This window comes from Megalobrama amblycephala, linkage group LG19 (genome assembly GCF_018812025.1).
Source record: "Megalobrama amblycephala isolate DHTTF-2021 linkage group LG19, ASM1881202v1, whole genome shotgun sequence".
NCBI lineage: Eukaryota > Metazoa > Chordata > Actinopteri > Cypriniformes > Xenocyprididae > Megalobrama > Megalobrama amblycephala.
Genome location: NC_063062.1, coordinates 38,994,490 through 39,009,529, shown reverse-complemented (window position 1 = coordinate 39,009,529; position 15,040 = coordinate 38,994,490). Strand labels below are relative to the sequence as shown.

Below are 15,040 nucleotides of genomic sequence, written 5' to 3'. Positions count from 1 at the left end.
GTCGAGTGAACAGACTTTCCCTTGAAAGGGATTTTGTAAGCGCTGTGCGGTTTTGTCATCTGCTGCTTTAAATGATCCAGCTCTTTAAAGTCAGGTGGATTCTGATTGGCTGTCAAAGTTTTTATCATGCATCAGCTGGAAAAAAACACTGAATGATTCCAATTATATTGTTCCTGTGTATAAAGTTATAAATTATTTTATTATATCTAACTTTATCCACATACACACAGTACACTTACGATATATAGTATATAGCAAATCTCACCTGCTTTTTTTGCTTGTATTGTTGCAAAGATTAACAATGAAGTTAAAAATGCCCTGTTTTTATTATTATTTTTTTTTTAATTTCTTGGTTATCCGAATGTTTGCATTATTTTATCATAATGCAAACATTATGGAAATGCTACTTTTGAATGTTCTCTAAACATTCTAAAACAAGTAGTTACATTTACAAAATGTTGAATGAACATCCAAGTAAAACATTTAAAGAAAAAAAAAAAACGTTCCATGAATGATGTATAAATGTTTTGTGCTAATGTTTTTTTTTTTTTTATATATATATATAAAACGTTATTATAGGGGTGGTTGATTATGATTTAACTTTTTTATCTTTAGTTAGTGTGTAATGTTGCTGTTTGAGCATAAACAACATCTGCAAAGTTACGACACTCAAAGTTCAATGCAAAGAGAGATATTTTCTTTTACAGAAATTGCTGTTTAAGGACTACAACAAACGGCTGATAGAGACTACAACGAGTTTCTGACATCACTAACCCTAAAATTTACATAAACCCCGCCCCTGAGAACAAACAACAAAGGGGGTGAGGCCATGTTGGGCTGCTTTAGAGAAGAGGAAGAGTTGTTGTAGTAGAGTGTTGTTGTCTTTACACCGGACTGCTTCACAAACGAGGGTCAATTCAACGCTGTTCAGAAACGTCCAGTTTTATCCTAAAAGTAGTAACTTCTTCCTGAGTCTCTCCATCAGTGTCGACTCCAGTTTGAACAATGTAAGGCTGAACACCGTTACTTACAATCCTCATTTTGGCTGCGTGAGATTCTCCAGCTTTGTTGTTGTTGAGCTGTTAAAGCTCCGCCCTCTTCTGGAAAGGGGGCGGGGAGCAGCAGCTCATTTGCATTTAAAGGGACATGCACAAAAACGGTGTGTTTTTGCTCACACCCAAATAGGGGCAAATTTGACAAGCTATAATAAATGAGCTGTGGGGTATTTTGAGCTGAAACATATATTATAAGAGACTTATATTGCATGTTGTAAAAGGGGCCTCTAAAGACTAGATAATTTTGAACATTAATGTTACTGGAATAATGTTTGTTCATATCTTTGAGAGAACCTTGCCAGAACATTAGCCAAAGTTCTGAGAGCATTCCTTGTTAGCTGGGAATCTGCTGAATGCGAATACAAGGCATGAAGAAATTAAGATATTATAAACATTAACATCATGATTTTCTGTAAAGCTGCTTTGAAACAATGTGTATTTGTGAAAAGCGCTATACTTGACTTGAGTTTGACTTGTGTCGTTATCGTTATCGCTGTGGTGTGGAATTTCATAATCTCATAGAATTAGAAAGATTAATAAAACATTGTTATAGTCCTTGGTGTGAACAGCCCTTAAAACCACTAAAAATCAGGGACTTCACGTGCAATACTGATCTTTTTTCACTGCAGAGAATGAAATTGTACCCGTGCAAACAAAATTCGTTTTGCCCTCAATTGATCTAAAATGTTTATAATGGCAAATTTTAAGCATCTATGAAACTATTTATTATACCTCAGAAGTGCCATTTATGTTAATAAAAAAACAAGCACCTTTGTCGTTGTGCAGCAGAAGTACAACAGGAAATCCATTTGGTGGTCCTTCCAAATATTGTCTTGGACAATATGGGACCTTAGAGTTACGAAGGTCAGGATCCACTGCTTGTGCAGGTTGTCCATTATGACCGCCAAACAGAGATGTGTGCGCTGCAGCGGAGGAGAGCAGGTCTGAGTGGTCTTGATCCCTGGAGGTAGAGCAAGTGTCAATACGTCCAGCGTCAGTCACTCCCATCAGCTGTTGTTGGAGGACTGCTCTGGCTTCAGCCGGATGGCCCAGGAGTTGGCAGAGACCACGTTACCGCGCCGATGGATGCGGCAGGTGTACGTGCCTTCGTTGAATTCGTTGGCCACGAGCCGCAGGTCCCGATCTTTAATTACAATATAGCCAGGAATGGATGTCAGCAGCTGCTCGCCGTCCTTATACCAGCTGCCGAAAGACGAAAGAGAGAAACTGGCTGAAACTAAGCCTGAAATATGATGCATTCCATAACTTAATTACATCAAACAGATCAATGTATCAACAGAAGACTACATTTGCACAAGAATGGTGAAAACAAAAACGGAAAAAATTTTTAAAATAATAAAAAAAATGATATAACAGCTTTCTTCTCTATGTATCCCTTTATCTGTACATTAGGGGTTAATCTTGTAAAGCAGCACATGAAATAATAGTCAAATAAATCCTTTTTTTTATGAAATGGAAGAGTTTCGTTAACCTTTAGACAAACTAAAAAAACAACAACAAGAGTTGGATCCCACTTTATATTAAGTGGCCTTAACTACTATGTACTTACATCAAAAAATAAGTACAATGTACTTATTGGGTTCATATTGAATTGCAAAACACTTTTGCTGCTTTTGAGGTGGGATACGGGTAAGGTTAGGGAAAGCTTTGGTGGTATGGGTAGGTTTAAGGGTAGGGGTTAGGTGTAAGGGATGGGTCAACAGTGTAATTATAAATGTAATTACAGAAATTAATTACAGATGTAATTACATGCAGGTGTTTTTAAAATATAAGTACAATGTATGTACACAATAAGTGCATTGTATCAAATGATTAATTTAAATGTAAGTACATAGTAGTTAATGCCACATAATATAAAGTGGGACCAAGAGTTGAGTATCATTTAATTTAATAACCTTTAATACATCAGGCCCATATATTTTATACCCCATACAATATAATATAGTGAGAATATGGTATGGAAACTTGTTTCCACCACTAAATAAAAAAAAAAGTATTTGTCAATTTTTATCTCAAAATTCTGACTTTTTTTCTCAGAATTGTGAGATTTGAACTAGCAATTGTGTTATAAAGTCAGATTCTGACTTTTATCTCACAATTGCTAGTTTAAATCTCACAATTGTGTTATCTCGCAATTTTGAGAAAAAAGTCAGAATTGCGAGTTATAAAGTCAGAATTGTGATGAAACTTAGCAATTGCGAGAAAAAGTCGGAATTGCGAGATAAAGTCGTAATAAGACTTTATAATGCGCAATTGTGAGCTTATATTTCGCAATTCTGACTTTTTTTCTAGCAATTGCAACTGTATATCTCACAATTCTGACTTTATAACACATAATTGTGAGCTTATATCTTGCAATTCTGACTTTTTTTCTCACAATACTGACTTTATAACACACAACTGTTTTTCGGACAATTCTGACTTTGCAAACATGCAATTGTTTATATCTCGCAATTCTGACTTTAATACTCGCAATTGCTAGTTTAAATCTCACAATTGTGTTATCTCACAATTGCGAGAAAAAGTCAGAATTGCGGGATAGAGTCGTAATAAGACTTTATAATGCGCAATTGTGAGCTTATATTTCGCAATTCTGACTTTTTTTCTAGCAATTGCAACTGTATATCTCACAATTCTGACTTTATAACACATAATTGTGAGCTTATATCTTGCAATTCTGACTTTTTTTCTCACAATACTGACTTTATAACACACAACTGTTTTTCGGACAATTCTGACTTTGCAAACATGCAATTGTTTATATCTCGCAATTCTGACTTTAATACTCGCAATTGCTAGTTTAAATCTCACAATTGTGTTATCTCGCAATTGCGAGAAAAAGTCAGAATTGCGGGATAGAGTCGTAATAAGACTTTATAATGCGCAATTGTGAGCTTATATCTCGCAATTCTGACTTTTTTTCTCACAATACTGACTTTATAACACGCAATTGTTTATATCTCGCAATTCTGACTTTATAACTCGCAATTGCTAGTTTAAATCTCACAATTGTGTTATCTCGCAATTGCGAGAAAAAGTCAGAATTGCGGGATAGAGTCGTAATAAGACTTTATAATGCGCAATTGTGAGCTTATATCTCACAATTCTGACTTTTTTTCTAGCAATTGCAACTTTATATCTCGCAATTCTGACTTTATAACACATATTTGTGAGCTTATATCTTGCAATTCTGACTTATTTTTCTCGCAATTCTGACTTTTTTTTCCTCATAATTCTGACTTTTTTTCTCACAATACTGACTTTATAACACGCAACTGTTTTTCGGACAATTCTGACTTTATAACATGCAATTGTTTATATCTCGCAATTCTGACTTTATAACATAATTGTGAGCTTATATCTTGCAATTCTGACTTTTTTTCTCACAATACTGACTTTATAACACACAACTGTTTTTCGGACAATTCTGACTTTGCAAACATGCAATTGTTTATATCTCGCAATTCTGACTTTATAACTCGCAATTGCGACAATAATACAGTATGTCTTAGTAAGATGATATTTAAGTGCTTAGATTTATGATCAAAGCTCTGTACTTTTTATTGTCCAATACAATGCAGTACTATGATGATTGAGAGATGAACAAATGAACGTTCCTCCAAACCCTGATGGATCACGTTTGATACATGCATATATTAGACGACAGAAGGCATGTAGTAGATTGTGTGCAACAGGTTTTTCAGCAAAGTTTTGATCATGTTGATCATTTAGAGGCCTTAGAACTTTGTGTATCAGATATGATCCAGTAGGCTTATAGGGTTCAGGATACTCTACCTGACTTTTGGAGGCACTCTGGTATTTTTTGTCCCACAGCGGAAGCCCACAACTTTTCCACGAGGCACAATTTTGATCTTCACATTTTCAGGAGGAGGGGTCGGGGTAGATACGGCATCCAGAGGCTCTGAGGAGCAAACGAGCACTTTAAAGAGTTATCTGTACGAGTCTGTTCCTCGATAACATTGACTAACATCTACTTTGTAATGGTTTATCTAAAGCAGCTGACAATGTCTGTCCACCTGCATAAAGAAGAATATTGTGTGTGAGTGGAAGGCTTTGGATGGGAAGTTGGCGCTGCAGGAGATGTTGGAGGAGGATGTTTTGAGTGTCTCACCGTAGCACAGGTCGCACCGCTGCGGGCAGTTTTTCTTCATGAAGCTCCGTCTCCTCTCACAGAAACCCAACCGGGCCCAAGGATCACACACACGCTTTTTGTCTAAGCATCCTGAACAGATGATAGAAACGAGCATAAGCTCCAAAACTCCAGAGAGATGTGAACATGTTCAATAGTGAGTTTTTCATTCATCGTCACTGTAACAAAATTATTATTGTTTAATGAGCTCATATGTAAAGAATTAAACTTTTTTTTTCATTAGCCCATTACACTCACAATGTACGTCACATTACGGAAGAAAAGATCTGTCGCTACTTCCATTTCATCACATCTTCAAACACCTATATTTTGCTTACCATAAAGGCGCTGGATGCCCCAGATATCATCCTGAGCGATGTTCCGCTGACCCGTGTACGTTGCATTGGGATGCATTAATGCATTAGGGTCCTGTGAATGCCAGAGGCCTAAAGCGTGACCGATTTCATGAGCCGCCACCTGAACCAGGTCATTCAGCCACACACCTGTGCAGAGACAACACGCCATCAAATCAAAGAGTAAAGGGAAAGAAGAATGGATGTAGTGTTTCTCTTCAGTTTCTTCAGTTTTGGACATCTATATCTCCTCAGTCTTTTACATTACTTATATGTGATTTTTGAGTTTAACATTTAAAATTGGAAGTGAACTAGTGATGGGTGCTTTCAAAACACTGCTTCATGAAGCGTCGAAACATTTACACATCTTTTGTTTTGAGTTAGTGGTTCAGAGTTTCGATCAAACGTGATTTCAGCAAACAAGGTTTGGTTTCAAAGCATTTCAAAATTCAATGGTTCGCCACTAGTTGACATTGATCAGTGCTTGTCTATTGGTTTTAACTTATTTCGAAAAAAGATTGATGTCTGCACAGTGAAAGGTGGCGCCGTTTTGTAAATACATTTTCTGAATACGCACACTTATTTTGTATCTTGGGTCAGCTTTTTATTTTATGATTTTTAATACTTATGCATGTATAATACAAAAAGGAGAATGATACTTAATTGATTCTAGTTTACCAAGCCTACACAAAACAAGCGCTACACATTGATTCAACAACACACATTTCACAAAAACGTAATATTCAATGGTATTTATTTATTTGTAGATTACGTTTAATAGATAACACTTTCATGAAAACATCTGCAGTTGGTTTGTGAAAGGTGTCGTTATACACATTTGGGCTAACAACATTTTGACCAGCAGTGAATCATTTTGCGAAGCATCTGGTTCAGGTGAAATGCTTAGTTTCTCCCATCACTAAAGTGAACTCACTGACAAAAGGCTTCTCAAGCTAGACAAATGTTTGTGGCAGCTATCTTGAAAGTGTTCGGTGAAATCCTCAGTATCTCAATCTCTCTAGCACCAGTCCAAATTTAGAGTATTAATAGACTGTTTGCTTAAAGACCCCCTGTGGTGAAAATCAAGTTTTTAATGTTGTTTATACGTCTATGTGGTGTTTTTAATATGCTTTAACACAAACTATAGGCAAATTCATAAGTGAACTCTATAGCAGGTATGCACGTGACATCACCGTCGACAGTTATGACTGCGGTCACGCCCACTGAGTGGCAAAAGACTGAGCGGCAGCATTGTTTTTCAGCGTGAATGCCGCAAAAAACACACAAACACATCCAAAACGGGAAAGAGCTTTGTGATTGACTGTACAAATAGCTTTGACACAAAACCTGAGGTATATATTTAAAGACTGCTGAATGCAACAGAAAAAAAGCTAATGGATCACTGCAATTCACAGAAACAGCTCGACTCCAGCAGAGAAACATGGATTTTCAGTTATCATTTTGTGTCAAATTGTTGGATTTTGAGGTAAAATCATACCGTATATATTTAATTGTTATATATTATGTTGACAACTCATCAATTAAATATTTTCCATCTTATATTCTGCATAATTGGGTGTTTTTCAATAAACAACACTGACAAAAACTATACTATAAAACTATATATGTTTTAGGGCTGGACAATATGACGATATAACATTGATATAAGTGATTACGTGGATTTAAACCTACCGATAATGTAGTTATATAAAATATTCACAGGCAGATTTGCTTTATGTATTTCCCCGCCGTCGAAATCAGGCACATAGAAATGTCAGGAAACACGATTCCTGGCTGCATGACAATATCCATGGATTAGGTTTATTTGACAAGTTGCAAGGAACACTTTCCAGTCCAACCTTTAGTGTAATCATTTGTTTTACCTACGTTTTTGCAGTTTCCTCTATTAAATCTAGTCACGCAGCAGGTTCTTTTGCCACTCAGTCCAGCTGAGTGCATACCCTCTATTGCTGAGTATTTTCTCCTTAAAGGGATAGTTCACCCAAAAATGAAAATTCTGTCATCATTTACTCACCCTCAAGTTGTTCCAAACCTGTATAAATTTCTTTGGTCAGTTGAACACAAATGAAGATATTTTGAAGAATGTTTGCAACTAGGCTGCTTTGGGGCACCATTGACTTCCATAGTAGAAAAAAAAAAACTATGGAAGTCAATGGTGCCCCAAAACAGTTTCCCACATTCTTCAAAATATCTTCCAATGTGTTCAGCAGAACAAAGAAATTTGTACAGGTTTGGAACAACTTGAGGGTGAGTAAATGATGACAGAATTTTCATTTTTGGGTGAACTATCCCTGCAGTAAACCAAAGACAGTCTCAAAAACACAGTTTGAAATCGCTGGTGTTTCTGACATCACAAACTACCTTGTAACCAATCAAGTCAAAGTATGATCATCAACGAGTGGAGCTCTGAGGTGGTGTGAGTGAGTGGAGGCGGGGCTAATTTGCATATTCATAGAATCGCGTATACTAAATGAGGCAAGGGTGTAGAGTTAGATTCAAGCTATTTTAAGGCATGAATACATTTAAATGTGTCATTTTGGTGACCAAAGATGAGTTTTAAGGGATAAACTGACTATAAGTGATTTGGCGACTACATGTTAACTTATTCTACTAACCTGAACCTTAACCCTAAACTAACCTGATTCGTAACAAAGCACTGTTCGCCAGAGGAGAACTGGCCCCCCGACTAAGCCTGGTTTCTCCCAAGGTTTTTTTTTCTCCATTTTAACACCTATTTGCCACTTGTTTGCCACCTGATGTCACCTGTTGGAGTTTGGGTTCCTTGCCGCTGTCGCTTTTGGCTTGCTTAGTTGGGGACACTTGATATTCAACAGTATTCTTGATATTTATTCAACAGTGCTTTGATCTGCCTACATTGACACTATTCTTGAAGAGCTGCTGTGCAGCAAAAATTATGTACCAGTTATCAATGTAAAGCTGCTTTGACACAATCTGCATTGTAAAAGCGCTATATAAATAAAGGTGACTTGACTAACAGTCCACTACAGTCTACTAATACTCTGAGAGTTAGTTGACATGTAGTTGAGAAGTTACTTATAGTTAGTAGAATGTCTACCACCAAGTGGACCATTGAAATAAAGTGTTACCCAAAATCACCTGGTGCTTTCCATTTCCATAATCTTTTGTTTGACTTTTCACACTAAAAATTGACAGAATTCACATTTAAGTCAGACAATTTAAGGACCTTGTGGGTCAAAAGTGAGTCAATGGAAGCAAGTTGCACCAGCAACACTTTTGCATATTAACGCTATTTTTAAAAAAAAAATCATTATAGCGCCACCTATCTGTCAAAAGTTGCAAGTTCTAAAAACATATACATCATTAAGCAGAGTGATATCTGTATTCTGGGCAGCACATCCACCCACTTTCATAAATAAATGTATTAGATCAGCACCTTGTTTCCAGCTGAAGCGGGACTTTCCCAGAATCCAGAATTCATGGTTGTCAAAGTGGATCTCTCCACGTGGAGGAAGGAAGGCGTGGGCCAGCTCACCGTTCAGTCCGTCAAAACACGGGTGCAACGGAGACCACCAACAATCGGTGTGATTGTACGTGTAGAAACCTGTCTCAGAAAAAGGAGAGTTTCATGCAAAAATGGGAGATTAAAAAACTGCAGAAAATAATCTGTCAGCCTGCCAAAGTACACATCCCTGATGTTTTGGCTCTTTTCCTGCTGATTTATTTACCTATAGTGATGTCAGCACTTTTGTTGGGGTTGGTGATTTCAGTGAAAGTCAGAGGAGAAACATCACTCCATTTCGTGAAGGCGATGCTGATAGCTTTGCGGGTATCATCTTTATTCAGTGTGTTGGGGAACTTTGTGATCCTTTAAGAGAGAGGAGCGTAAATTACTTCCAGCCAAAAACAATGACACGCTTTCAAAGGGTCTTTGTGTCTGCTATCAATCAGAAAACACATTTACAAAAGCCCAACACTCCTGAAATCAGTCTGCTGCTCCCAAAATATCCATCATCATCTGAACACCAGATTACTTTTTTTTTTTGTCCACCTCCTGCATCTGTCTGTTCACACTTTAAGCATTCACCAATCATGGCCATTAACAGAAAGGCTTTCCACCAGAAAGTCTATTATGAAGTATATTAAATTAATGTCTTTATTGATTTTCCTGGTGTGTCTCTCTCACTTGTAAGTGACGTTGAAATGCTCCCACTTGTATCCCAGTGGGTTGATGGCATAGCGCTTGGATCGGGCCGGACCTCGATGAGACCTCGTGTCCGCGGGTGCCGGTACCTGCACACATGGCTTATGCAACTGACTACTGGCCACCTGAGAGGAAGATAGAAAAAGATGTTTTATTTTGTACATTGTTAAAATATAGTAATTCTGATCATATTTTAGGGGTGATTCTTGAGATTTGAGCACCAACCCTGTTATAACCTGTTTAATCTTCAGGTGAGATGGTGCGTTCAAGTCGTATTCACGAGTTGGGAAGTCGTGTTTACGATGTCAGGTGCGTTTAAGATGGAGCAAGATGGCAGAGTACCTTCTCTTAATTAACTAAACAAAAATATAGCAAGGTTTTTTAACTCTACTTCTTGAAAATGAAGAACAAAGAACGTGCATCAGGAGTGTTTTGCTTTAATGAATTAATTAAGCCAGTGTAAACTTGCCGTTCATGTGAGTTCAGCTCGTAAATGGCATCTTTCCAACATGACTTGAACACACCAAGAGTGTTCAAAATAAACGCTGCAGGAAGCTAGATCTCCATCCAGGTGCTCAGATAGTTTATCTCTACTAAAAAGATTTATGAATTATGTGTAGAAGTCATTGCTTTGTTATGAGAAAGAATGTCCAGAAAAATTAATTTTATTGATGTCATTCGGAGTAACCAATATAAAGGGACCATTTTGGATCAAGTCATGCGGTCAGTTGACATCATTCAGACACCTGCAAAGGACCACATGGACGCGAAGCAAAGTAACTAACTAACTCTCTTTTAACTATTTGAAAAATTCATGTTTTCACTTGCTCATACGCATGTCCTGAAACATCAGGTCATTCGGTACAACCGCTATAAAACATGGAAAATGTTGTAATATTTTAAAAACTTGTACTAAATATAAAATGTTTGACTGTCCTTTTGCTAGCTAGCTAGATATCAGCCTGTTAGCACTGTTTGAAAATATCGTCATTCGGTATAACCAAAAGTGTCATTCTGTAATACCGAAATTTTGAACCAAATGACTTTTTTGGTGACAAATTTTGTCCATCTTGTAAAAAATGACAAAAGCAGTGTTAATTGATTATTAAAACCACATAATCTCATTGTTAACACTTAATAAAACTTCAAAATTAATGATATCTCTATTATGTTTGTTTTTTACACTTTTAAAAACCTTATTCGTAAACAACCCATTTGCATATTATAATGAAATGAAATAAAAGGCCACTTAAGTGCACTTAACACACTTAAGTACCCTTTTAAAAAATGCACTTTCTAATAATGTCAAATGAAAAGTTTTACTTTAAAGAATTTAATATTCTTTTATCATGCTTAGAAGTACACTTTATATTGTGTTGACTAACATACTCAAGTACTTGATTATAATTTAACTGTAGTTTGTTATTTGATTTAAAAGTTAATACAATAGAAATGTAATAAATTGTAACTTCATTAAAATGTGTAATTGTAAATATATTTTAAAACACGATATACAGCTTTCAAGAGAAATTACATTCAAGTTTTATTTTATCCTGCATGCTTGTAAGATCTTTCAGCTGAACACTTTACCCATATTTACATGCTTTAACCATAAAGACAATAGAAGTAATTGTTACTCAAGTACATAACTAATTGCACTAATAATTTTTAAGTGTCCAATTAAGTGTCTGTAAACATTACATTCAGTTGCAACTTAAGTATATTATTTTAAAGTAGGGGAGAGTGGGGGCGGTTGCAACACTTTTTACATTTCCTTCAGTTTCTCAGCGACTGTTTGTATTAGAAAGACAAAAAATATATATATTAAACCCATATATGTCACCTACCTGCCCATACTGTTGCAACATGTGTACACATGATAATATGAAAGTAATTTGTACTTAAATGGACCCTGAAAAATGTTGCAACTGTCCCCATATATGGGGACAGTTGCAACAGTACCGAGGGGCAGTTGCAACAGTCATTTAGATGTAATAAAACTCATACTTCTGCATCATTTTTCAAATCTTTTTTTTAGTTTATTTGAGACCAGAGTTCATTGAGTTAACTTTTTAAAGTAAAAAACAAGTACACAACCATGTAGGCCCAACTCAAATGTGATTTCTGCCTAATAACATCAACTCATGCGGTTCTGACGGAAGAAGAAAACTAGAGCAAGCTGTTTGCATGTGCACAACTCACCAGCACATGATGTGGGTGTTTGCCAGTGTGTTGCTATGCATTTGCAAAGTATTTTTTATTGTTGTTACTTACTAGTCCCTCCTTCAAAGCCAATTTGAAAATCATAAATCTGAATATCATAAATCTGATCATTTGCAATGAGACAGCATAAATTCCTCAACAAGATGCATAATTTGAGGCAGTTAGAGTGAGTTAGGGGTTTGCTCTAAACACAGACACTATTCATGAGCCATATTAATAGCGATGCATGATTTAGCAAAGAGACTAAATTAATAAATGCATACATACTAAGAAAATAAGCACAACATATCCAAGCACAGACCTCTAGCTTGGCTACAATATGTACTATTTCTCCAATATGCAGTATATATGCACATTTTCTGATGATGAACTGTATGCCTTTAATATCTTACAAGTTGTTCAAAGCATTTCTAAGGATATTGATTTTCTGAGATGGTGAATGGGAACATGTTTTGTGTAACATTAGCAACACAGTATTTGCTGTTTGATATCGTAGTCAAACAAATGCTAAGCATATCAATTATCGTTATGTGACCTCACTGTCCTGCCATCATTGCTCACTACAGCAGCAGCTAAGGACAGAATAGGTAGAGGGACACCCCTTTCTGTTGTCCTTTTCCTGTCTCGTGGCATACTGAAAAAAAACAGAACAGAAAATGTAGGATACACTGCAGACTAGTTTGACTTTTAAAAAAGCAATTTGCTGAAATACAAAAAGGAGATACCTGATTATTGAAATATGTTCTTTATCAAACCACTGAATTGCCTTTTATATCAATTTTATCTAATTGTCATTATTATTGTCATGAGGGACAGTTGCAACACCATGTGGGGACAGTTGCAACAATGCGTTGCAACTGTCCCACCCCCTGGCAGCCATCTTAAAACTAGTGATGCTAGCCTAACACATTAGCTTGAACACATTGTACCCAAGTCTGTTAAGAGCTAAGAAAATGCACATTCAAACTATTAAACTATAAAAAACAATACTTAAACAGTTTAGACAGTATGACAAAAAATCTAGTAGTAAAAAAAGTTACTTTTTTGCCTTGAATTTCAGTTCTCCTATAAGGAGGTTTAGCATGTAGCTGTTAACTTCCAGAAAGAAGGAGGGGCATACTGAGCATGTGCAGTAGGAGTGTCATGACTCTAGCTCATTCCTGATTGGATAAATCAGCAATGTTGCAACTGCCACACGTTGCAACTGTCCCCACTCTCCCCTACTTTTTTTTTTTTTTTTTTTAAAGTGTGCTAAAGTGTACTTATTTTCCATAATCTAATCTCAGACATGTGAACTTTTAGCGAAGCAAATAATAAACTAAATCAGCAGAGCTAATGACAGCTGCTTCTTAATTCTGCTCAGATGTTCAGCTGTTCTGTGTTTGGGTTCTTCTAGCTGCTCATCATATCAGTAGCTGTAGTCAGTGCTCCATGCAGCCGAAGGTTTGGAATATCTGTCACCCATATGTGAAGGTCCCGCTCCCCCTCCCCCATGACCTTCAACACTGCTCCTCTCTCTCTTCCTCCTCCTTTTGATCTTTGCAAAGATTTTACAACTCTCTCCAGAAAAAAATGCAAGTGAATGCACGTTTGTGTGTGTGACATCATCAAGATTTTAGGTCAAACATGCTGTAGAAAAAGACCGTTTTTTTTTCGAAATTGTTTATTGGAGCACGAAAATACTATTTCATGTGTTACTTGCAATTATTTTTGAAATTTGCAAGCATTTTTTTTTTTTTATGAAAATTGCTTGTAAATCCTACACCATATATATTAAACAAAGGAAGTGTATTTTTTAGGCACAACCATTTCTTCCAAGATCATTTTTTTGTGGTTCACTTCAATAGTCCTCTGTGGGACAAATGCATTTTTTAAAAGTAAATATATTCCATGCATAAAAATGCATCCATGAAAATGCTGTTTAAAATCATTTTGATGACATACATGCATTTCAGATGTCAGTGTTACACTTATGCTCTTCACTTTCAGTTATTTTATGAGGACTACACCAAAAAGCAAAGATCATGATATCAAGTTGACACGATCTTGCGCTCTTACCGTGTGTTTTGTCCTCGCAGGCACGGCCACAGCGTTATCCAGCACCATCAGCAAAAGCGCACAGAAACAGACCCAGCGCATCTTTAAATCACACACACAACTTGCACTTTTTTACCTTCCACTTTGGGTTTGTGTTTCATCCATAAATTCTTGTGCAAGAAAGTATTTCCACAGAACTAACCGCATCCAGACGCGCGCGCACCCGTGCTGAAGACAGATGTGTCCGCGCGCCTCCGGACAGACAGATTCGCGCGAATGTTTCAGTTGACTGTGTTTAGACTTTATTTAGTGCACTTCTGCTTCTTGCTCTGAACTTTCGCTCTCTCTAGGGTGCAGGAAGGATCCCGCAGGAGCATAAAGCGCCGCCCAGCTCCAATCTGATCTCCTCATCTCCTCCCTTTACTCCAGCATGTGTAGCCTCTGTTTATCCACTCACATTAACATAATTATCTGAAATGTTGCAAACATGTATATGACTTAGCGCCTTGTTTTCTCGTCTTGCACAAAACATACATTTTTTCCCTCACATCTATATAATATATAGGTAATTTCAGCTTTTCAAGTTCTCAAGTTCGGGAACGCCAATATTCAGATCACGTCACCTGAGTGACGTCACCACGCCAATGTCAAATCTATTCAATTAGATGAAATAAAGATCATAAAATTTAAATGAAGTCATTTCTTCAGCAAAATTCAGCTGTAGGGCAAAAAATAAATGTCTTTTTGACTGGCCAAAATACATAAAATCTGTGAATTCCCTATAGAAATGGTAATTGGGATTTGTTTTCCCGCTCCACACCCCTAGTAAGTCGCAACAGTTTTTTTCCCCCTCATGTGCCTGCAAAAAAATATTTGGCAAGAGGTATAAATCATTAGAAAGACTGAAAGTAGGAAAGCTTCCCTCACTTTCAACACCAAAAGACTGTCCTCATTTCTGCAGTTTCACTGGAATCATGCTAGAAATCCAAGTCAACAT

General features: G+C 36.7%; 1 protein-coding gene across 1 annotated transcript; it reads right to left on the bottom strand.

Annotated features, from left to right (window-relative positions):
• Positions 1–1,114: 1,114 nt before the first annotated feature.
• On the bottom strand, positions 1,115–14,684 carry mmp23bb (matrix metallopeptidase 23bb). Its single transcript, XM_048169199.1, has 8 exons — positions 14,065–14,684; positions 9,766–9,908; positions 9,308–9,447; positions 9,016–9,183; positions 5,565–5,729; positions 5,209–5,319; positions 4,872–4,998; positions 1,115–2,258 (listed from the first exon to the last, which is right to left on the bottom strand). The coding sequence occupies exons 1-8, from the start codon at positions 14,143–14,145 to the stop codon at positions 2,063–2,065; spliced, it is 1,131 nt and encodes a 376-aa protein (XP_048025156.1). The 5' UTR covers positions 14,146–14,684; the 3' UTR covers positions 1,115–2,062.
• Between the last annotated feature and the right edge of the window lie 356 nt (positions 14,685–15,040).

Bases quoted from the DNA above. Each gene is read 5' to 3' on its own strand.
- mmp23bb (XM_048169199.1), bottom strand. From the start codon at position 14,145: ATGCGCTGGGTCTGTTTCTGTGCGCTTTTGCTGATGGTGCTGGATAAC. The intron at 5,730-9,015 runs GTGCTGATCTAA...GTCTCTGCACAG, and splicing joins CCGCTTCAGCTGGAAACAAG to GTGTGTGGCTGAATGACCTG. The intron at 4,999-5,208 runs GTGAGACACTCA...TTTGCTCCTCAG, and splicing joins GCGGTGCGACCTGTGCTACG to AGCCTCTGGATGCCGTATCT.